Source organism: Egretta garzetta, unplaced genomic scaffold, assembly GCF_000687185.1.
Source record: "Egretta garzetta isolate BGI_Z169 unplaced genomic scaffold, ASM68718v1 scaffold650, whole genome shotgun sequence".
NCBI classification, from domain to species: domain Eukaryota; kingdom Metazoa; phylum Chordata; class Aves; order Pelecaniformes; family Ardeidae; genus Egretta; species Egretta garzetta.
The window spans coordinates 259,901-284,853 of NW_009258374.1; the positions used below are offsets into that span (position 1 = coordinate 259,901).

Here is a 24,953-nt window from a genome sequence, read left to right on the forward strand (position 1 = left end):
ACTGGTGGGAATTGGGTTTCATACACTGCAGATTTTGGCAGTCATACAGTGAACGAAAATTGACGAGCACTGTTCAGAAAGTCAAAACCTAGAGATTCTTTGCAGTGGTGCCCAGCGACAGGACAAGGGGCAATGGGCACAAACTGAAACATAAGAGGTTTCAGTTGAACATGAGGAAAAACTTCTTTACTTTGAGGGTGTTGGAACAGGCTGCCCAGGGGGGTTGTGGAGTCTACTTCTCTGGAGATATTCAAAGCCCGCCTGGACGATGTCCTGTGCAACATGCTCTGGGTGAGCCTGCTTTAGCGGGAGGGTTGGACTAGATGATCTCCCGAGGTCCCTTCCAACCCTTGCCATTCTGGGATTCTATGTGTGATTGTGATAAGTAGGATTATGCTTTTTCTCCATAGAAAAACAGTTTTAGCTTTAAATAAACCCTCTAGTTTTACCTTTCTTATTACTTGCATTCATTGACAAAAATTACACAGTTATATCACAGATAACTAACACGTATTAGAATCCCACTGTGTGCAGACAGTAGAGACACACTCTGTATCTTTTACTGCAAAGGTAAATAAGGCAAGGTCAACCTCAAAGTGGAGGCTTCAAATTCACCACCTGGTAAAAAGCTACAAGCATTTATCACCCCACCCCACCCCCCCCTTGAAAGAAGAACCCTACCTGAACTGAAACCAATGTGTCAGAAAGCAAAAATCGAGGCTTCAGACGGAGCTGGCTGCAAAGCATAGCCTGCACACATCAGCACATCTTATGATCCACCACATGGACACATGCACAACCCGCTCCTCTATTCCCATAGCACCTTCCAACAAAAGTTCACCTTCAGTTCCATCTTCAGTATCATCCCAAAGGGAACGATGGCAAATTGGCATATCCCATTCAAATTTTAAAGGGAGAAACATAAGCCCACAGAAGGCTCACAGTACCCAAACCCCCACCACACCTGCTGGAAACTCTCACTACTCCTTTTCAAATGAGTTCTCTCACTGTGGTGATAAATATAGAGAATAATAAAAATGAGCTTTGCTTTGCTTCACTGGGGCTGCAGGCTGTTGGTATAATAAAGATTTATGCATGGAGAAACAACAATCCCAAAGCAAAGCATTCATGTAAAACTCCATAAAAAAAAGATTAATTTGACCTCGTATGGAGAGATGCTTTACCACACTACTTGTCAAATAGTGGGATGCAACCTCGTAGAGGTTCACTGAAGAGGTACCTACTGCCCAGCTTTTCATAAATTACACCTGAAATAACCCCACAGAAGTTTTGATGAGAAGGGAGGTAAGGTGAACGCCTTTCTGTCTAGCTACCACTGCTGATTTCCAACCCTTAAAAAAACTAAGGCCAGTTTCTCAGCGCTTACCTTCATATTCTACAAAGCCCATGACTTTCCCACAGGTTCCGATTAAAGGAGTAAAGGAAGTATGCAATTGCTATCAAGCCTAGTTCATAGCTATGCATAACCCTTCTAATGTCAGAGAGAGAAAAATCTATTGGAGAAGAAGAGGCCCCAACTTGCAACTCTGTCCCCATTGGAGATGTACTAGGCTTTTGACCCACTAGTCCAGTTCCCTTCACCCAGCCTCTTAATATCAGTGGGAGAATCAAGAACTGTTCCCTATGTACATCATTTAAAGTACGTCTCCATCACAGCTCACAAAGGCACAGAGCAACATTATCTTTTCTTCCCAAACAGAGTCTTTGGTTTCTCAGATGTTACAGACACTTCCCTGTCTGCATGATGATTGAGCATCACACATTAATACACAGGATTGGGTCTTTTGCTTCCCCACTGCCTCTCCTTCCCCAACCTTCTCAATAATTCTATCATGTTTCTCAAAGCACCCATCTCCCCAGGTCAGGAGTAGCTGATCTTCTTACAGCCTCACAAAGACAAAAGTGATCAAGTACAATGAAAACCAATCTGTGATCATCTTGTTGGTCTCCTAACATGTTTAGTCTCATAGCAAAATGACATAACTGGTGGCAAGATCGAGAATGCTGTGTTTAGACTGATCCCTGAAGTACTGCTTTTAGTTTGATGGGAGTCTGTCTCAGAAGGAGATGGTAAGACCTCAGTGTGCCAGACTCTCTTCTTAACTTAGCTAATGACAGGAGACAGAAGTTTCTTGCAAAGTATTATTTTCATATGCTCTTCAGCAAAGAGCAGTAAAATAGCAGGAAGACTCAAAAGCCAGCAGTCTCTTTGGAATAGTGACACATCCCAAAACAGTTTTAAAGTTCATGGCTTAGCAAATAATTTGTTTAGACCAAACACCCTACAAATAAGCATAACCTACCTAAAAAAAGTGGACAAATAACTTCAGTAGTCAGCCTGTGCTGTGCTCCATCACGTAGTGCCTACATCATTAATCTGCCTGCAAGGGGGACAGTTAGCTGCTTTTCTGACAGTGACAATACGAAGTAAAACACATGGGCAAGCAGGTTGCTCCTGTGAAAGTGCTCCAGCTGCTCTTGGCCTGCAGCAGTTCCCAGGGTGAAGGGAAGATTTACTGGCAATATTTCCTCTGTAACATCAACTGCAAGTTTGATACAGTCAAGATACATTTTGCCTTTCAGTTAGGCTGGATTACCAAATCCTCACTGATGAGCTTTAATTTCAGTATTACATTTCAATTCCTAATCAATAAGCACCCAGTTAGAAGAAAATACAGAGAATTCATTGGGCTAAAATTGTTGGTCTGCCAAGAGAACTCTAACTTCATAGCCTGGGAGGGATTTTAATTTTTCTGTCTACTCCTAACATGTATGTATATAATTTTGGTCTTCAAGAATAGTTCAGCTCTCGTTGCTAGAAAACAGAGTCTCTTAGAATCACAGAAACATAGGTTGGCAACGACCTCTGGAGATCATCTGGTCCAGCCCCTTCCTAACAGCACAGTCAACTAGATGAAGCTGTGCAGAGCTGCATCCAGTCACCTTCTGAGCATCTCCAAGGATGAAGATGGACAGCCATCCACAGCCTCACTGGACATTGTTTTCCAATAGTTGACCGTCTTCATAATAACAAAGTTATTCTGTATCTCTAATTGGAATTTCCCTTGTTGCAGCTTGTGCCTGTTACCTCTTGTCTGATCCCCGTGAATCCTTCCAAAAGCTGTATTTTCTTTAGACTCTACCATAAGGTAGTTGAAGATAGGAATAAAATCTCCTTTCTGCTTTAATTTCTTAAGACAGAAGAAACCCAGCTCACTCAGTCTGTCCTTGCACATCACGTGCCCCATAATCATGATGGTGGCCCTCCATCGGGCTCCTTCCCCTCTGGTATGGACATCTCTCATACATGTCTGGGGAGCCCCAAACGGGGCTAAGCACTCCAGATGTAGCCTTATTGTATTCTAGACTCTCTCTCAGTGTCAAAAAATGTAAGGGAATGGGGGGCGTGGTATGGCCCACAACTACCCCATTATTACATTTATCTTTTTATTCTGATTTAAAACAAAGACACATATTGAAGTGCAGGGTCTCCACACATTTGAAACATCTCTGCTTGCTCTGATCAAAAGGAGAAGGTCCTTTTATTTTTGAGTTAAAAGGATTATCTGACTGTCTTACTGTGCTTTAGGTCTAAACTATTTGCCAAAAGTATTTTTAACTGATCTTTAGATTATAATTTGATATGAACAGAAATACTATCAAAAATTATATCACATTCTGCATATAACCTTCTCTGCAGGGATTGCATCTTATCTGTAATACTGAAAGTGTAAACAGTATCTCTCTTTTTTGAATAAGTGAAGTCAAACCTTTACCTACAAATTCACAGAGCTACATTAAAGTCAAAAGAACTTAATGGATTTTATAGCAGCTACACTTTACCAAGCTGCCTGAAGATGAAGAATTTTCCTTGCATTTAATATGCTTTATAATTGTCCTGTTCTCTTATCATAAATTATATTATTTACATTGAAATAATATCTACCAGACTGAGTGGAGCTGCCTCATTACTGTGGTTGGCATTGTCAAAACCTTATGTCTTCCCCACATAAGTGTAGCACCCCTAGGCCTAACCAAATTAGAACAGATGCATCAACAAACTTAGACACATAAAGTGCCAAAAGGGGTAACACTGTCAGAGGTCCTTGATGTTATAAACTATTGCCAAATTTCCTCCACATTCCACGCTTTGGAAAAATCAAGCCACCGGTGAAAAGGCAAAATCAATGCCAGAATTCCCACTGAGGTATTAGAAAACAGAACTCCAGGGACTGGAGAAAAACCCACTCTTTATAGGGGTCCTGTACCTGCTTTCAGGAGCCAATGCTGGCTCTGGCTTTCTAAGCACAGCAATATGTAGATCATCCCCAAGCGCGATAAAGGTTTCCCAGAATAGCTTTTTTATTACATGACTTCCACAGAATAAAAACTGATATGGTACAGATTTTATCAGCACTCAAAAAAGAAAAAAAAAAAAAAAGAAACTTTCTTCCACTTTTGAAAGCAAAAACGTTTAATGTATCACTAGTTCTCACAAGAAGTTTGATTTCACAAAATTCCCCAAAGGCATTTTGATCTGATGTATTAATAGGGAGTAGGAATGTTATGAAAGGCTCGCTCAGTTTTTTTAAATTTTCTTTGATTTTTTTTTTTCCAAAGAAGAGAGCAAGTAGAGGAGAACAAAAGAAAAAGTGCAGTGGGAATTGTACTCGCATCTTAGAAATGACTTCTGCAGCCTGGAAGACTTGTGGAGAAGGAGACAGAGCAACAAATGAGTTGCCAGTGCCCAGAGAGTACCAATAACTGGGATCACAGTCAATAAAATCCCAGTGTATCACCTACCACATGAGCATCACGACAAAAAGGGAAGGGCACCTTGCTTCTACCAATTTCTACCACAGTGGATTTGGATTCTACACCTCAGTACCAAAGTTTTGCTGACACTCAGTCCGAATTCTCCTTTTGTCAGTTCCATACCACTGCTCCTACTCACCACCCTCCGTAGCACCACACGTGCTTCCTTTCTGCTCACAGTATTTAGACTCCTTGAATATTTCTAAACTTATATCCCATCTGAGCTTCCTCTCTGCCATACTGTGCATATTTAGCTCTTTTAATACTTCATTAGAAGTAAATATCTTCAGACTCCTGGTTTTTTTTTTTTTAGCATAAAAATGATAAGTTTGGTCATAAACTGTAAAAAGGCAGTAATGCATATGAGCAAACTTATGAACAGAAACTCCATTATGAAAATGGCACGTATCTAAATTTGGTTCATCAGCCATTACTCTCTAAAAGCCTTAATAGTTAATTCATTGTGATTGTGACAAAGTCGCGCGTGCTTTATGCCCGCTGGATATATAGTACAGCTCTGTTTATGTTTGGACTATATTTTTTATAAATGTGCAAAAACTCCTGCTGATCAATAAGACTAAAAGAAATCTGCAGTAATTATTTCTGGGAAGATATACAACATATGCAGTTTTAAAACATTAACAGTGTTTCATTTTAGTCTCATTACTGCTTTCAGCTAGACTCATTCAGTCTCGCTGCATTACTAAGAAAGAGTTGAGAGACTTGACATTCCCATGCTATATGCCATAGGATTTTAACGGGCATTTTGTGGTGTTTCTGGTCATTTTCCGTCTTCTCCAAAAACGGACTCTAAATCAAGGAAGTGTCATCAAATATCAGCCAGCTATCACTCTCACATCACAACAGTAGGTGGGCATAGCCCCATTTAACAGACCACAGATTCCTTAGCACAAATAAAGGTCTTGTGGCCTTTGACTCTCTTTAAGGGTTGCTTCATCTTTTCTGCAAACATAATGCCAAAGCTCGATGTGATCTGGTGTCAATCTTTAGTCAAGAGACACTCATCCTACTTGCTAAGTATGATGCGGCTGAAGAAGAACCTTAGGCTAGCTCTTACAAGTCCCTGCATCACTCCATTAATAACAAAGCAGTCGCTTGAGTCCATCTAACACAGCTAACGGAAATAGCAAATCCAACTAAAAGGCTCTGGCTTGGGGTTAATCCAGAACTCTCCATCTATGGCAGACATGCAAAGTTAATTAGTGTCTAAACTCGCACCTTTTACTCAGACTTTAATATCACCTCTGTACTTAGTAAATGGAGCTTCTTCCCTGAATCTGCCATCCCCGGAGTATTTGTCATCTGGAGCTCCAGCATGAAACGTGATCAAACAGCTTGATGCCCTGAGAGGAGGAGAGCAGCAGCGAGCGGTCCCCACATGCCCTGCTTGGGGAGCAAGTGAGTCAGCAGGGCTGGCTTCACACTCACGTTCACACCAAACATCTGGCTGACCCCAAGTGTTGGGCAAACTGAAAGAAGCTCCCCCAAAATGATACGGGCAAATGACATGACCATGCTGCTCAGCTGACTTATGATGAGCTGAAGGGGAAAAAAATGCTCCGAAATTCTGCAGTTCTCCCTTTGCATGCATTTGCAAACCCTGAACTAAGCTTGCAATGGGACCGTGCCTGCTAGTTATAACAACAGAAAATTTCTCTTATTTCTAGGAGTCTCAAAACAGCATCTAGAAACTGCGCTGCACGTTTAAGTGAAGGAAATGGTGAGAAGCAGATGGTCAAGAAGAGAAAAAAGGACAAGGTAGAGTATTTTGTTTGTATTTAAATTGTACTGCTGGTTTTCTCCCCAGTTTTCTGTTCCCAAATGTGCTACACAGAGGCTGCTGCATCGGATGCACATGGGTCAGCCTTGCAGTAGCTTAAAAAATGAACAGCAAATTAGTTTAACTAATTCTGCCTTTTAACTGGTAATATTCTTCTAGTGGGGAACTGAAATGTCTACATCATCAAATCAGCTTGGGCTACATCTTGCGTAGGCATCATTGATTTACACAAACCAGCCTCCCATTTCTTTACCTCCAGTGTCAGATTTTTCTGAGGTTCAGGTAATTCTAATCCTTAAAGAAAAAAGCCAATGTTGCTCTCTAATCTAAGAACAAGTACTAATACGGCTAAAATAGCAAATGAATGATTAGGAATATAAGCACACGCGCCACTTCGGTAAGCCTATGGCTTTCTATCTGAGGAGATAATTTTATTTTTAGGAAAAAAAATAAATCAAATGTTATGCTCAAAAGTGACATGAATGTCTGGGCTGGCAAGGAGCACACAGGTTACCTGTCCTTTACTTTCGAAATGGGAGTAATTCTGTTGCCTACCAGATCTTCCAGGTGACCCTAGGTCTGGAGCAAAAGTCCATCAACATCAACAGAGGTCGGTCTTACAGATCAGACAATGAACACGTCTGTCCAGAGACTGCAAGCTCTGGCAGAAAACAGGCTTCCTTGAAAGTGTTTTCCTGACCACCATGTAGTGTTATGCTCTGCTCTTCCACCATGAGGTTTCATCGGATTACTTGTCCTGGCAATTTGATGTGCAGTGAGGTATCTGTGACCCACCTCAAATCCTTACGGACAGTGGCAGGGCAAGATGAGGCTTGTTTTCTGGGTCCCTTTTTGAAATGGCTCAGAGACAGGTTTCTTTCCAAGAAACTCTGGCCTGTGAGGTTGGTTGAATGCTGAGAAAAAAGATGGGGTGAGGGAGGCTTTCTAAGTGATAGGGGATCTTGAGCCTCTGTAAGGCTGTCAGAAAATCTGATGTCGCTAATACACAGCCAACTGCTAGTTAATAGACTAACCAAACAGGAGTTAAGAACTCAGAAACACAGCCATATAGACAAACAGATTAAGCCTTGATATAAATTGGCGTAGCTCCACTGACTCATGCACATGGCACCATCACACTGATTGCCATAAAGCAGCATCTTGGCAAACAAAAAGGAATGGGGACATTAGGAGAAGGTTCATCACTGAGAGGGTGGTCGGTCACTGGAGCAGGTTCCCCAGGGAAGTGGTCATGGCACTGAGCCTGTCAGAGTTCAAGGAGCATCTGGATGTCGCTCTTAGTCGTATGGTTTAGTTTCAGGTTGTCCTGCAAGGAGCAGGGATTTGGACTCAATGATCCTTATGGGTCCCTTCCACCTTGAGATATTCTATGATTCAAAGCGTATCAGGCACTATTGATATTGCATCAGTCTATATTTGAAAAGTAAATACTACCCCATGAGGTAAGCCCTTCCTACACATCAAGCCTAGGCTCAAGTCTAAAAACAAGAGGGAGGGAAACCATCTTTATTCTTTCTCTCCTCTGTTCCCAGGTTCTTTGATTAACTGCTACCAGAGCTGAAGAAAAGAAGGGAGAAAGAGGAAGACTCAGACAGGTCCCATCCACTCCTGAGTTTCAGCATCAGCCAAGCAGAAGGAGCTAAAAACTGAAAGACAATGAGGAGCAGATTCTTAACAATAAAAGCTCTCCTTTAGCAGAAGCAGTATTATTAAGGCAACAAAACTGGGGGAGTTTGGTTCTCAGTACTTGCAGTCCAAGCAGGTAGCAAGTTAGGGCTTTCCTATGCAACACAGCACTACGCAGCGAGGCCTTTACATGGGATGTATAATGCTCTCAGGCTGCATGCATGGTGTCTTCCTGGTCTTCCCATCTCTTGCTGCTGTGGCTGTAGCCACAATTTCCCTGATTTTGCTACTCAGATTGCTGAAAGAACACAAGCTCATGTGCTAAGCTGGAATGAGAATCTACTGTTTGGTCTGTAGCATTAAATTACAGAGATGAAGTCATTCACGGGCTATTTCTTTCCCATTTAGTAGCTTTGAAATAAATTCCCTGTCACCAATGGAGTTTCAGCTGTCAGCTCTCTGATTGGATCCAGTGACACTATTGAAAACAGTAGGGTTTTTTATTCTCCTTTTCTTCCCACTCATTAACTTTTTCCTCATTTTCATTATTGCTATTTCACTTACAGATGAGCTGGCTGAACTTCAGAAAACTCTCAACAGCACAGTACAAAACATCACGGGCACTCATTTTCCCCTTGGACTATTCCATAAGTAAGAGCCTTTTGATGTCTGGATAGTCATTCAGATACATATATAGTATCAGCTCTTTCCACAGCTGGTCCTGACCTAATATCAAGGTTTAATTCTGATCTTATTCATTCCAGCAACTGTGATGAACTGCTTGCTTAATAACATGAGGTTCTCATTTAAATTAAGCTGAACACATAGATCTGTCTGTTAATGATTATTTTCTTTCCCTTTCTCATTAATCATTGTTTCAGCTTTTCTACACAAAAAAAAAAAAAAAAAAAATCTGGCTTATCCACAAATCAGGAATAAGGGGAAAGAGGGCGTATCTAAACCATCTTCTTGCTTATCCAATCCTTGATCTGATAGAACATACCCAACCTTGGTGCTTTGTAAGAAGGCAGCTGGCTTTGAGTAATCAGAGAGGAATCAGCATTTTGTCTACTTCAAGCCCTTTCCCCTTTCTAAAACATTCCTGTATGGGCAATACATGGTGAAGAATCACCTATGTTAATTTAAGGCCTTTTTAGGCATTTAGGTTTACACAAGCAAGACTCATCCTCTACCTCGTTTGATTGGATTATTGGCCACGTTGTACATCCCAACCAGGAGCACAAAAATGTGTTCTTCATACCAAATCCTTGGAGAACAAAAAACCCCACAAAACAAAACAACCAAACCAAAAAAAAAAGTGTCACAAAATCAGAGCATGAAATATAGAACTGCCTATGGATCTTCCTTCCTTCCAGGACATGGGTTATTATTTAAGTTGCAGGTGTCTGGAGACATGGTGTCTACGTATGTGTGCTGTAACAACTAGATAGACCTAAAAATCCTTCCTTCACAAGGGGCCCAATACTGTTTTTTACCAGTAACTATGATTTCCTGGACCAAAAGTAAGTTCCTATTCGCAAAAAAATTTGCATTAGACCATGTGCACATGCCCTTTCTGGCAGCTCCTCTGAATGTCCTGTTTCCCACTTAACTGAAGGGAACATTGCAATTAGGCTGATCAGCTCAGCTGGGACAGTCTGCAGCAGAGCTCATGGAAACCAGCTAATTGTGGCAATTAGGCACTTTCAACAGGATAAAAATTGAGAACTAATTTTGCTTTAGGATATTTATTTACCATTTGGACACAATACATATGATAACAGAAATCAAAATTGTTGTTACTATTATGGAAACATGGACTAAATACTTCTTAAAGGTCACTGTAGCACACAGGACAGCTAGACATACTCTGCTGTAATCAGAGAAAGATGACAAAGGTGCTGAGTTGAGATTTAGACAATTTGGGTTTGCTTCATCGCTCTCCCACAACCTCCCAGTGCAACCGACGCAAGGCCCTTAGTTTCACTGTGCTGCAGCTCCCCATCTGTCTAATGAGGATAATAATACTTTCCATTTGTCTTATCTATTTTGATGGTTAGCCCTACTGGTCAGGGGCCTCCTCTTACCAGGGGTTTTATACAGAATGAGCATCCTGATCTCATGGGCTGCCTGAAAAGGATACTGTAATATAGATAATAAATAACATAATCCATCATGAATTAACGTCTAGAGCTGAGATTTTTAACCTGGACTATCCATGGAATAATGACCTTTTTCAGTGCAAGCATACAGATATAGATCTCTGATAAACATGTATGAAAGGCAGAGAATTCAGGCAATTTAGCTCCTCAAACATAGTTCTTAAGCAATTAACCTAAACCCCAATGTTTGCACAGATACTTAAGGATCAGCTAGGTCAACAGTTGAGCACAAAAGAGAAAAAAGTACTCAGTCTGGCATAAATTTCATTGGCATAGAGCAAATGGCACATGCACATACAGCACCTGCCCTAAAGTCAGTACAACGATTAAGTCGTCATAACTGATCGTGCTCGAGTGGTACAGCAAGCTGGTGCCTCATCTTCTGCAAGGAACTGCCCTCAGGTGAAAACCACATGCATTGCAACGGGGTTAAGCACTCAAGCTAAACATTTTGCTAAAATTCATGAAGATGATGGATACGACTAATAGCTCTGGTGGACATCAGAACTGTAAGACGTTTGCAGATTCCTAATTTTGTTTCAAGATAGCCTATAGAGATTTGCAGCACAGCTGGATGATCCTGCAGCGCAGGATCAAATATCTATGAAAAAAAAAAAAAAAATCAATGGAAGTCTATAAACGAACTTTCTCAAGTCAGACTCTTAGGTTACTACCTCTGTCACCTGTTCAGGACAGTGACCCAACCCATCAGAACAAAGCTGCATTTTCCAATTACAGCCGAGCTTGTAGCAAAGGGATCTCTCTTAGAAAATCTTGAGCAACAAGAATAGCAGAAATGTCCAAGGAATCTTACTGAAGCAAGAAAGCATTGTTTGCCTGCTTCACTCGTCAATTTGCATCTACATTCAGATGCAAGATTATATACACCAGGTTGTATACTTATTTCAAGAAATGCTAGTTGCTCTGATTTCCCTAGGGAAATCTAATGATGGAAAAGTCTATCTTCTTTCACATTGTAGCTGGAGCAAATAAGAATAATTGTAAATAGCCATTCTTTGTTCACCAAGGTCTTAGAATGACAGCTGCACAACTCACCCCATCTGTGTATTTTTGCAGAACGCATAGGATGGCTGAGGTTTCCTTTTTGTTTTTTTCTCCACACTCCATTTTAGAGTTTCATATTATTCTATTCCTCTGAATGCAGAGAAACAGGAATGGGACTGTTTCTTAAGAGATTAATGAGGCATTATTCCGGCTATACATTGCCACTGAGTAAAGAGTATCTGCCAGCTCCTTAGTTGGTGGACACCAGGCAAGTCCTTGATGTCAGTAAAACTGTGAAGCTTTAGGCTACCTAAACGCTCTATTCAGAGAGTTAACATGGATCATACCTGACTATTGCACACAGCTATGCAAAAATCTCATTTACAAATTAAACTTTATTCCTGCTTTCGACCTCCTTTCCCCACCTGTCCTCTGCTACTTGAAACATTTTGTCTGCCCTCCTTTCTTTCAAAAGTCGTTGGCAAATGCCAGAGGTAAACCACTATTACCATATACACTTAACACCGCAGTGGCCTAATACCAAAGAGCTCACAGGATTGCTCTGACAACCAAATAAAAATGTCATGCGTGGAGAACACAAGATCAGAGTCTCATCTGCTCTGCAACCTAGCGTACGAAATACAATAGATTGAAATGTCTCTTTGATACTGCTCATTTCTCAGTCACTCAAGCAGACTCCTTAGGAAATCTCATCCCTTACCACATCACTGAACAGTGGTGGGATGGCAGAGACACACAACGGTGTTCTGCTCAGTGGAGCAATGTTTGGTCTCATATGTAGGTTGTAACTTTAGTATCTGCCATCCCACCACGACAGCATCCCTGCGTACTCCCTCTAGCTTGGTTTATTCCACTTCCTTTTCTTGTTGTCCCTTCCAATCCTCACTTCATCAAACTGTTGCATACAGGCTACTGAAGCGTGCGAGGGACACAACATCCTAGCTTTTACAGAAGCTCCTACCATCATCCATTTCCCTTCCAAACAGATAGACTCAACAGAAGGACTCACAAGAGCTCAAAAATCTCACTGGTATTTAATGAGGGTAAGTAAGTACCAGTGCACATTGTGGAAAGTTACTCTAGACTAAACAAAAAGTGAATTCAACATAGACTAATGAAACTGTATTTCAACCCTCTATAGTTGGGTTAATTCATAATTAAAGTAGCTGTAATCAGCTCTAACATAACTCAGTTTTGAAGAAAATTGAGTAAAATAGAAGCCATGCTGAATAGCTAGGTACACAAAGATAAGGACAGGCAGACAGAGTGAAACGCTGGTACCAAATCAGATTAAGCTTCCCAATTCTTCCATGCAGAGTTCCTAAATGAATTTGGATTCCTTTGCATTAGTTAACTTGATCCATCAAGTACATCATGCACTAAGGGCATTAGATTAGTCCTTAGATTGTGCATGGAAGGGCATTAGATTCTGAGTATTGTGCAGTATGTGTTAGGAGGAGCAGTACCCCCAAACATTTGTATCTCCCTAAAAGGACGCCCACCTAGTGTTGGCTGAGTATATTCACCCCAGCTACAGCAAAGACTTTGCCCTTGCTAAAAGGAGTGATTGGGGCCAACAAACCATATGAGATAAAAGGCTGAAACTCTTCCAGTACTGAGGACTGTCTGCCAGATCCTGACCTGCGCCTGACACATAAGATGACACCACTCATTGCTGGTCACACCTGAGCTAGGACTTCAATCAAAAAACCACAAAATAGGTGATTAATTTTGCACATATAAGCTATACCATTAGACTCAGTACCCTGTGGACTCCTGCTGCACTGGCATTGAAGCTGTAATCCAGTAATTACAGCAGACTGGCCAGAGACTTCCTCCACAAAGTGGATATTTGTAAGACTGTTAAAATTGTCAAGGGCTTTCAGCCTCAGATTCTGACTGCAGCCTTCCCAATGTAAATTTCTACTCACAAAATTGTCTTAATTAAAATTTATGTTGTTCATCTTAGTTTCAAACCACCTAGCTGCCACATAAATAGCCCTTACTAGCCTAGACTGACTAGTTCCGATTTCTACTGGTTAAAAATCAGCAGAAACAACTGATTAAGGCACAGGTCTGGAAAGAGTCCTCTATCAAGGCTTGGAATCTCACAGTCACTTAAAGATTTTTACAGGATGAATTTTTCTTGGGGGCTGCGTGCCTTGACTCATTCTCTACCTCCCAGGGGAGCAAAATGAAGCACAGTGAGGAACAGCCTTTTACAAAGGAACCACCAGCTCACCAAACTAAACCCCAGCTTCACTTCACTCTGAGGTTTGGCAACTCTCAGAGTGAAGTCCTGGACTTGAGCAGCAAGATCACCTCACTTCCCGATCTTCAGCTGAACACGACCCAAAATATACACTAACACCAACCACAGCAGGCACTCACTACTTCTAAAGTCCAGCTTTGAGTGGCATCAAATGACATTTTTATAAAATACACAGGGATGTGGCTCAAGCCCCTGTTAAATCATGGACAGCTGGCACCTTATTAATCTTTGATTTCACAGCAGTCTCCTTGTGCTGGCACCTTTGCTTCCTTGACATGTCATCCTTTTGAGAGTTAATGACTGGCAAAACCAGCATTGCCAAATCTGAAGCACTTAATTTCCAATTTAAACCCAAAACAACCTCTTTACAATGTTTCCTGCCTACATTGATCTTTCTGCCCAGGACTTCAGATCATCAGTCCCACCAGGGCAGACATTTGGAGTAGCTAGCTACCAAAGCTAAATAAAAAAAAATTCAAGGGTACACTGCAAAAGACGTCTTCACACCCCCCTCCCTCTTCTCTGAAGAGTTCAAGGAAACCCACACCATCACTAACGCTTCCCTTCCTGCAGGTCTCATCCTGCAAAGACAGGTTAAAAGCATGGTCAGGAATGATCTAGCAGCTCCTTAGAGCTATCAAAGGACTGATTCAAACATGACTCACATCTCGTTCATGTCAAGTGGGCAACTTCTGTAAGGAAGGACACTGTAACATGCATTGGAATAGCATGAGCACCTTAAGACAGCAAACACGGCATAGTGGCTTAATACTTACACTCAGCAGGAGGCACTTGTTTTCTTTGATGGCGCCTATGCAGCCCACGAAGCCAATGATCATGACAAATGTCCCTGTGACGATCAGTAGGTTGGCAGCTGACAGGGACGGGAAAGAAGAAGAGAGGGTGGCAAAGTTCCCTTGGGTAACAGCCAGCCAGATGCCTACTCCAAGGATTCCACAGCCTCCCAACTAGAAAAACAGAGAGAAACAAAGAATCTGTTATTGTATCAAAGCAACCCTGGGTATTAATCCATACCAAAACAGCAGCAGTGGAACGGCTCTGCTGGGGTAAACCCAGCACTCACACCAAATAGTAACGATCGCTCCCTATGGCACTTTCAGTAAGGAAAACAGACAAAGGAGGAAGAAAAAATATTCACAGACAAGATGCAACTTCAAAGAGGTCTCTTTCTCTAGCAAAAAAGCAGTCACTGAGTAAAGGAGAAATTCCCAAAGATTCAGATCTCAAAGGGATTGAAAAAACCCCTATCATATTTAGGTACCTCAGAGAGCTTCCCAGAATGGCTGAAGCACTTTCAATCCCCTGTTCTTCCCATCCCAATACACCATCTCCCATCCCCAGCACATGCCATAAACAAATCGTGCCAGAGCATCCCCTGGTAGGACACCTCACACCTCTTCTTCGTTCCTGTGCAAGGTCTAGCCTCCCTGGCAAGCTTGAGTGTAAAGGGCATTTAGAGTGTAAAGGACATTAAAAAAAACAAACCGATGTTTACTCCTAATGTGGCCACTGGCTTAGTAATTCAAGCCTCAGAAGAAGACGTGGCTGGTTTAGGAAAAGTTTGAGAGGGGAGCATTAGTTACAGGCACCCCAGGCATGTGAGCAAAGAGAAGGGAGGGTGCCAGTGCAGGGAGCAGCCACCACAAAAACATAAAATTTACAATTATTATAAACACAAGACACTTCTAAAAAATGCAAACATTTATAAGTGTGCTGCTTATAACTGCAAGAAAACTTGCAGAATTGTAACAATCTGAGTAAAGCTAAGCAATTAAATAGAATTAAACCAAAGGGGATTTTGCATTATTATACAGTCACACAGCAGAGCATCACTTAGGTTTCTTTCTTTCCTGCTCTCTCTTCAAAATAACCAATTTTTATTGAGTTTTATAATTGCCCTTTATTATCCAGATCAATTAAAGGCTAGGAAAGAAATTGTGTTCATAGAGTAGCAAGCCAGACATAGGAACATATCAATTAAATGTCTGCATAAAGTGGATGAACATAAGGCAGCTCATGAACCAGGGAAGGAAAAAGACAGAGCTAATCCTGGGGCAGAGCTAAGCCTCAGAAATGAAACACAGAAGAGAAACACAAAAGCCAAAGCAATTTCTTAGTACTAATTGCTAAGGTTGCCTCTGTGTGCCACTGAATTCCCCCTCAACATGGGACATTAAAGGCGGCTGTGTCTCAAGACAGGACTCCTCACCCCAGTTGCAAACCAGTCTATTTTGCTCAGAACTAAGGAGCCAAACTGATTGTAATGATTGTAATGTACCTCAGGGGCATCAACCTGCATGTCTCCACTGAGGGAAGGCAGACTCCAGGACACAGGGACTCAAATAGTTTCATTCAGCAGCCTTTTCATATACAGGCATCCCATATCACCATATTCACCCTTTTGCAAAGTACCATGGAAGGACAGTCCATGCCCTGACCATATACACTGGAAACACCTCCCCTCTATGCCCACTTACAGACCATGATCTTTAACATGGTCTAAAATGATTGAAGAATAATTAGGGGAGAGGAAGAGGAAGAACACTTACAGAGGGTAACCCACAGAAAACAATTTAGGGTATCAGAGGGGATATAAACAAAAGTTACTGACATGGTCCAAGGAAAAAAAAAATGGAAAAAAAATTAGGACTAGATTCCCTAAAATGGGAATAAAACTCTGAAGGTCTATTGGAGTGCAGAATATCATTGAAGGAGAGGTGGCAGACACCCAAGTTAAAACCGAACTGGTCGGAGTGCTGAAACACAGTCAGGAATAGCACTGAACTGGCCAAGGAATGGGATGGAAAGTACAACTGCACTTCTGCCTCCGCAGCCTGGTGGATGTTCTGCCTCAAAATCAGTCTCGGAGCCACCGGCACAGACAGGCTGCGCAAATGGCCCAATTAAGCCTAATGAAGGCAAATGCCCAGCAGCAGCAGAGGCATCACCTTGCAATATGTTTAGCCATTATCTTCAGTGCTCTGTTCTGAAGCCATTCAACAGCACCAGTGAGAGGCAGCTTATTTCATCACCTTTCATGCTCCCCGTGTTGCTACGCTGCTTTGAGGGATACCGACACCTACAACTCTCATCTGTATTATGGGAGGTGGGTCTTGCTGAGGACCCTGCTGTGTTCAGTAAAGGCAAGAGTTGCTTGCCTGCTCCTCCACCGCCCGTTAAATTCTCTGTGATGTACAATGCATAATGCTTAAGACATCATTGCCCTTGGGACATTTGATTCCAGCGCCTTCTCCCTCCTAAGTCATTCTCATCAGCGGAAACTGGGAATTCATCAGTGGCAGGAAACATTACAAAACCAGGAGACAGTTAATGCAGAATGCTGCAGTTGTGGCTGTACCCATTTAGACCAGGACTGAGTATTTCAGGTCAGTTGGCCAGCAGGACTATCTTACTACATTGCCCTTGATTCAGAGATACTCTAATATACATCAGGCTCTCTAGCAGCTCATTATCTTCCTATTTTTGAAGAGATAGAATCATAGAGTCATCACAGATAATGCACAGCTCTTCCTTAGGTTGATTAACCAAACCCTGAAATGCACAAAGGGATCCTCTGAGCATTAAACCATCTGGCTCAACCTGGATTTCACCAAGTGCTGCTTAGGAAATGTCAGCACACACTACTGAGGTGACTGTTCTTCAGCCCTGTTCCTTTGCCCACCCCAGAACGTCCCCTCACAATCCTTGAATAAAGTCGCTAAGCTGTCACACCGGGCCTTGGGAAACAGAGGCTGCCCTGAACTCCAGTCTAAACTGCTCTTTAAAGCCCTCTTTCCACCAAGAAGTGAAGCACACCTGTAACTCCCCATCCAGGAACCATAATAACACTCAAGCACCTGGTTAAGGCAATGCTTAAGGTAACCGAGACCCGCCAAGCCAGCCACAGGAGTCTTTCCAACGACAGCAGAGTATTTTCTGGTCCCAAACATTGAAAAAGCTCACTCACATCCCCATTCTGAATTGAACGGCAGCGTAATTCCCAGTCTAAGATCCAGGGATCAAAGGGATCATGCTTATTTATTCTGGATCACAGCAGAGAGAAAACTGTTGTAGTTGGTTCTACGCTGCCTGTCTGTTTTGATTTCTTCGTCTTGGTATCTGAGGAGCTGTTAAGTTACGGATAATTTTACTTAGTTATTTATGATGTTCCTTTTCCTTCACTTTTTCTCTCCCTATCCCATCCCCAACCACCAGTCCTTGTTTGTGCCAAACAGTCAGAAGCAGAGGGTTGACATGATAAGTCTTGACAGCTTTCAGGGCTTGCAGAGATGTGAAATTAAACAAAACCCAAACTATTAACAGGGCTACTCTTGACAATTCAGGGGCTTCCACGCAAACAGTGAAGCTGTTATGGTTAAAAGAGAAAATATTAAACCAAAAAGATTAGCAAGAAGTCTACAGCTTGAACCTGATCTACTGGCAGCCAAATACGAGTCTGCATTGAGTCCATGTGGTGAGTGTGGGGTTGACTTTTTAAAAGAAGAAACAACAAATCCCCCTCAAAGATGTCGGCTACTGACAACAGCATTTTTTTAATTCCCTTGTGAAATGTTTAACACATTCAAGACCAGGTTGGACGGGGCTCTGAGCAACCTGATCTAGTTAGCCATGTCCCTGCTCACTGCAGGGGGCTTGGACTAGATGACCTCTAGGGGTCCCTTCCAACCCCAAACATTCTATGATTCTATGATTCTACATTAAGCACCTAATTGTTCATGATATTCCACTCTCTTGCAAGCAAGGCACCTCATGGCACAATCTGAAACAAAATGTAAGCTTCTTTTAATTTTTTTTTTCCTCCAATAAATGTCACATTTTTTTCAAAATCTTTTATTTTAAGGCCAAAACATTGGTACACCAGAAAGGATAGTGTCACAGCCCTAAGACTTAGGAGATCGAGTTAAGTGTCTGTTCCAGGACAGACCTCGGTGTAAATCTCAAACAGGCTGTTTAGTACGTCTGTGCCTGGGTTGCAAAATTGTGAGCACAAAGACACGAGCAGTGGATTCTTTGCGAGCCCTGGACTTTGCAATTGGCTTTGGAAGCAGCAGTTAATTTTGCTCCAGACAAATTGCTCAAAGGCATTTATACAGCAGAGTCCAGCAGTAAAGCGGGTAGCTTACTCTAAAAGCATAGATTCAGCATGTGTCTCCTTCCCCAGGAGAGAGACACATGTGCGCTCGCTCTCTTGGCAAAAAAGCTGCCTATGGAATTAGATCCTCCAAATTGTTCTAATGGGCTAGAAAATAAATTATTCAGACTTCAGTGCATACATTTAGAATAGATCTTACAGTATGGTAAACAAAGTAATCCCAAACAGCCCTGGATATATGCATGTTGGTGGAGAAAATTATTCTGAAGTTACAGCTACACACTTAAAATACTGCCTCGTTGTTCATGATAATGGTGTGGGTGTCTAAGGGGGGGTGGGATGTGTGTATTAGGTTTTTTACATAGAAAATGCATCTAATTGAGGCCTCTCATATTGTATCTGATTAGGATCTACCCATCATACTTCCTCTTTCAGATAAAAAATTTACTTGTGTTTTAAAAAATGCACTGATAGCAGAATCCAAGTGGAAGGTACAACCAGTTGCTTTGTAGTTTAATTCACTCGGAGGGTTTTTCTCCATGTATTTAATTAGAAGAGCTCTCTCAATCCCACTTGCTATCCAGTTACCCTTGTGCGAATAGGCTTCCCCCTCTAACTACGGAGTAAGAGTATACAATGGAAAAATCAACATCCAAGTATTAATAGTAGTGATGAAAACATTATCCAGCAAATGTTCTTGTAATGTAAGGCATACTTAATTTACTGTTCCTTTCAGCTAAACACATAGAGGAGGTGGGAATGGAATACATATATACATTGACGGGATCAAATGAGCCAGTAATTTTATATGGAAAAAGCAGAAGCCCGTGTGCTAATGCAGACACCGCAGCACTCTGTACGAGCACGTGCAAACAACCTGTCGGAGCAGCTGCAGCCCATCTTGGAGGAAGGAGCGGCCACTTCTGGAAAACACCTTCAAGCCAGCAGTTCATGACCATTAGGCTCCTGAAGACCTCGCAGACACCCATCTGCACCACACCACCACTACCAAATGCCAGTACGCAGGATGACTGAATTTACAGATGGTGTCCCACCACATGGAGGGACACCTCAGCAGAGCTCATGTGACATTTACTAGTAGTATCACCCCCATATAGCACAAGCTGCATTTCTTTTGCTAGTCAGAGGTCTGAAATTTAACAAATGCGGGATTGTATATGAAATTTAACAAATAAAGGATGGTAGAAAATTTAGTCCCTTCGTGCCTCCGATTTTAGAAAGTTAAATGGACTAGAACTGAAGGATATGTGCAAGCCTCATCCAAAATAGCCATGATCTAAGCTGTGTCCTTTTAGTAACAATTTAAAAAAAACTAGGAAAAAATACTTGGAAAAAAGATCAGTTAGCAGGCACCGCATTCCTGGGAGCGAAGAGACTGGAACAATAGCAGTCCATAAACGCCAACGTGGGATGGGAAAGGTGAACAGAGGATCATTATTCATATTTCTTGAGATAAAAAAAGCTAGAGGTTATTTGGTCTGCAGGTTGAAAACCCATAAAAGCAAGTACTTTTTCACAAAACATTTAATTAAATTCTGGAATTCATTGCCACAGAGTTTTGTGGATGTCAAAACAGAAGGAGGTTCAAAAAGGGATTACACAAATCAAAGAAGGGCAAGGTATCTTGACATTTATTAAAAATTATATTTTGCATTCAGCCCTTGCAGGGGAAGACCTTAGACCATTAATTGGAGCAGCTGGTATAATGGCCTGTGTTATCTCTCCTTTTTTCTTAAGCATCCTTGAGTGACCATGACCAAAAATAGGGTACTCTGCTAGATGAAACTTTCTCAATATTGTGGGCATTTGTATGTTCTCCTTACTTCACCCTCTTCCCCTCCCTAGTTTTAACGTTCACTTACAGTTTGAATTTGATTTTTTTTTTTTTTTTGCTTGCTTGTTTTGTTTGTCATCAACCTATTTTCAGACGGGGTTATAGATACAGCCGACAATCAAAGAGTCAAGTCCCAGTTTCTCCTTACCTACATATCATACTCTTGGTTTTGTATCAATGAAAGCACAGCTTATTTCAGCCCAAAATTTGGAAATCTGTTCATTTGTCAAATTTAGAAACAAATTCAACATCTCTCAGATCCATTGGACCTACAAAAGCTGTATTTCTTTTTCAGTGTGCATACAGATCCTATCCAGGCTCGTCTCTCTCAGCCTTAGCAAATCTGGAGTAAAACCTCCTAACCTCTACACACCCAGTCCACTTGATTTTTTTTACAGTTTAATAGAGAATAGTTGCAGGGAAATCCTAGAACTTATGCCCACATGTAACAGACTCTTGTGTCGATGCAATCAATAGCTAAACCAGAAACAACACAGTGCTCACGCTGTGGTACATTTAAAAAAAAAAAAAAATCTAACTGCATTTCTCAAGTAGAATAAGGATACCTCCATTTCAGCTCTTCGCACACAGGCATTTCCTTCTCCTCTCTAGTGCTGCCTTCTGCTCTTGCACCCATGGCCCAGGTTTTCAGTATTGCTTATGGAATTTGGGCAGCTGCCAGCAAATTCTCAGCTGGCATTGCTCCAGAGCACGTCAGCTGTCTCATAATTTGCATCAAAAAAATCAATGAGAAGTGGGTTTACAGATCCTCTAGATCATTGTAAAAAGTATCCCTGATTTCCCACTCTAGGGACTAAGCAGCCTTTTAAAGTTTGGCTCAATGCAAGCAGATCCTTTCCGCCCCATACTCCACCCACACATCTTTAGCACCTTGACTGTCAGGCTGTACAGTCCCCTGAAGAAGTCTTTTCACAGAAATGCAAATAAGGGCAGAAAAGTCTCCGTCTATCTAGTCTTGGGATAGACCTCAAAAGTCTACTAAATCCTGGGTTTTCAACGGTAGGGCACATCATGAGGTTTGCATAGAAGGAAAAAAAAAAGAAAGAAAGAAAGAAAGAAAAAAAACAAAACCCAAGCCTGCAGCCCGCAAAGCCACTCTGTAGAAGGGAACGACTCAGGCAATCCTTTCCTCATCTAATCAGACAGGCTCTCAGTTGCCTTGCTTCTCAGACAGACACATCAGGTCTCAACTCCTAATGAGTGCCAACTCCACTCCATAATCAGACATTATCCCACATAAATTACACATCACCAACAGATGCTGCTCTACTTCCAGACTCAACGCTTTCTTTTAGAACAACATCTACTCACTGCAGTAGATTCTCTCAAACCAAAATTTTATTTTGTTCTGGTGTCATTTAATTCCACTTTTGAACTCTTTCACTAATCTCTATGACTTACAGGAAGATGCTTTAAAAGAGCACAACTGAGTAAAGCACAAAGCATTTCAAATGCCAATCTCTTCAGCTCTGCAGATAAGCAGTTAAAAGCTCTACGAAACTAGTTGTTGCCATCCCATATTCTTTTCGTTTTGCTTAAAAATTAGTTTCAAATACAAAATTCTTATCTTGCAATATGGGCTGTTCCGTACGCAAGCAGCAGCCAAACACCTCCAAGAGTTGCAGGCCTACGTTCCCCGGTGGTGTCAACCAGCATGACTGATCAGTCACCACCCTGATCAACAACAGCCAAGGGTCTGGCCTGAATGTCGTATTAAGAGTTTTTCTCATGAATTGATTAACATGCTGTCTGCCTCTCCTTTACAAGCCACTGCCTTGTCAGTGGTACAACGCAGTGTATAGCACTCAACATGACTTCCAAGTAGATGTGACGCACCATCTTCCACGGGCCTGAACTTGATATCCTGCATGACAGGCAAGCAACCACTAGACACACACAGGTAGCTGAGGGCTATGATCCTAACTCATGTTCTGCCTGCCAGCATGACATCCTGGGATTCATAGCCTCACTGCCTGTTACCGCACTGTAGTCTTTGTCACCGGTTCAAAGAAACACACTTCAATAGCTCATATTGTTGCTTTCCTTCTTTTAGGCACTGCTCTCCTATAAATAGGCTTTGCTTTAGGATATTCCACCCAGCACATGAGCCTGACAAATACCAGGAACATTTTTATCAAGCCTAGAAAGTCTACAAACAGGGCTTTGGAGGTCTATGTGGGCGAAGAAACATCACAAGAAGGGCATTCATTTTCACGGTGTCAATAATGGAAACATATAAAATGCTGCTTTTTCAGTTGCCCTGCTGAGGATTGAGCCTCAAGAGCTTAAGCCTTAAGAATTTGATTATTCTTCACCAGTTGAGTTCCACTACTAAACTGCAGTCTCATACAACTAAAGTAAATTTGGGGACAATTGAAGATGTCAAAAGACAGAACATCATGCTGACACCCCGCTAATGGAAAAGTGAATAAAAAATCATTCAGTTAATCCCTACTGTTTTATGAGTAGCATTCTCCTACACACCTGCTCCTCTAAATCATAGTTATCTATCAACTACAGTTACAAATGAACCAAACTACAACATTTCTGAGTTAATACACCCAATTTAAATGTGATGTTTTCTTTTCACCGGCTCAAAATCCATTGAAAGACTTAAACATGTGCTCAATCGCATCCTTATCCAGCAAAGCGTTTAAAGCACGTGCTTAACTGCCACTGACTTTAATCAGTCACTTCTGTAGTGCACTTAATTGCCCCATACTGCAAAGTCGTATCACCGAGGATGTAAAAACCTGCAGAAATAGAACAGGTGTGGATGACCTATTAATGCAGCGTTGCTGATAAAAGATTAAACATGATCACAGAATATTAAAAAAATGGTGATTATCAGTGTCACAAGCATCTGATTTGGAAACTTGCCTAAACTCTAATTCAAATTAAGGATAATGAGTAAAGTACTGAGTTAATGACAACTCACTGAAATGCAGAGCCAACGCATGAGTTAGGAGAGGGAAAGGGACGAATAGACGACAATGAGAATAATATGTGTCTTTCCACGTTCTAGTTTTAACTGCTGCCAAATTGAAAGTATTAAAAGCTTTTTCATCTGCTCCTCAGACATAATTTCTAAATCCACCTGGGCTGACCGTAATGAAATCAATACAATTGCAAAAACGAATACATGCATGAGGTCTGGAATCAGAACCCATCCAATGAAGTGAAATATTTTAAAAAAGAAGCAGAAATGGAAGAAAACTGGGTATGCTCTGGAGTCCCCATTCTTTCCCGTACGTAAAATAATACAGAACTTTTGAAATTACTTTGTAGTATAAAGTGGCAAAACACCAGACCTAGAGCTCTAGATGCAATTTCAGTCACCTGTTGTCACATACATAGCAGATAAAATGGTGAAGTCTGGTCCTTTACACAACACAAGAACAGTGATTTCTGTAGGAGATTGTTGACAGGGAATTTTACCTAAACTGTTTGGCGAGATGCTGAGAGAAACTGAGGATAATCAATATCAAACAATGACTCCAGAGGCCACAGCTCAGTCCCGTGCTGTACCGGGGATTAGATTTCTTGCACTGTATAAAATCCAGATTATTTGGTGTCTTTAGTGCTTTTCTCTCTCTTAGAGGCATTGGATGGGTTTAGAGTAAGGGGTAGTGAAATAATAAGATGATAGGGGTCATATAAAAAGCAAAGAGAAACAGGTTTGTTAAGGAGTACAAAGATGACAGAGATGGTCTTTCTATTTCATATTACTCAAGAAGTTTTTAAAACGCGCTAACAGGCACAGTCTGCAGAAAAATAAAATGAAAAACATTTTTAAGTTGCCTGTTTAATCCATCCATAGAGGTCTGTAGACAGCACAAGGCTGGTTGCTATAGAAACATCCATAGTGAATATAGATACTATAGTTGAAATGCAAAATTGGTTGTATATCTAAAAAAGAAAATTGCTGATACAGTGAAAAAATGACGACAGCTAAAGCTGATATCCTCCCTCACAAAAGCTTTCAAAAAATAAGAGGAGTCTTGGCTATATAAACCAATATTTGATTAAATAGTCTGAACAAAGAATGTCCCACAATGCACCCTGGCAGAAGCTGAACTTAGTTCTGGAATTTGAGTCGGGTCATAGAACCATAGAACGTTTTGGGTTAGAAGGGACCCCTAGAGGTCACCCAGCCCAACCCCCCTGCAGGGAGCAGGGACACCGCTAACCACATCAGG

The 24,953-nt window shown here is 41.5% G+C and overlaps 1 protein-coding gene across 1 annotated transcript in view; it reads right to left on the minus strand.

Annotated features, from left to right (window-relative positions):
* TSPAN4 (tetraspanin 4) overlaps positions 1–24,953 on the minus strand; it is a 213,459-nt gene that overhangs the window by 60,035 nt on the left and 128,471 nt on the right. Inside the window, exon 2 of the mRNA XM_009639649.2 lies at positions 14,521–14,712. Within this exon, the coding sequence (XP_009637944.1) occupies positions 14,521–14,712 (192 nt within the window). The remainder of the gene's footprint in view (positions 1–14,520; positions 14,713–24,953) is intronic.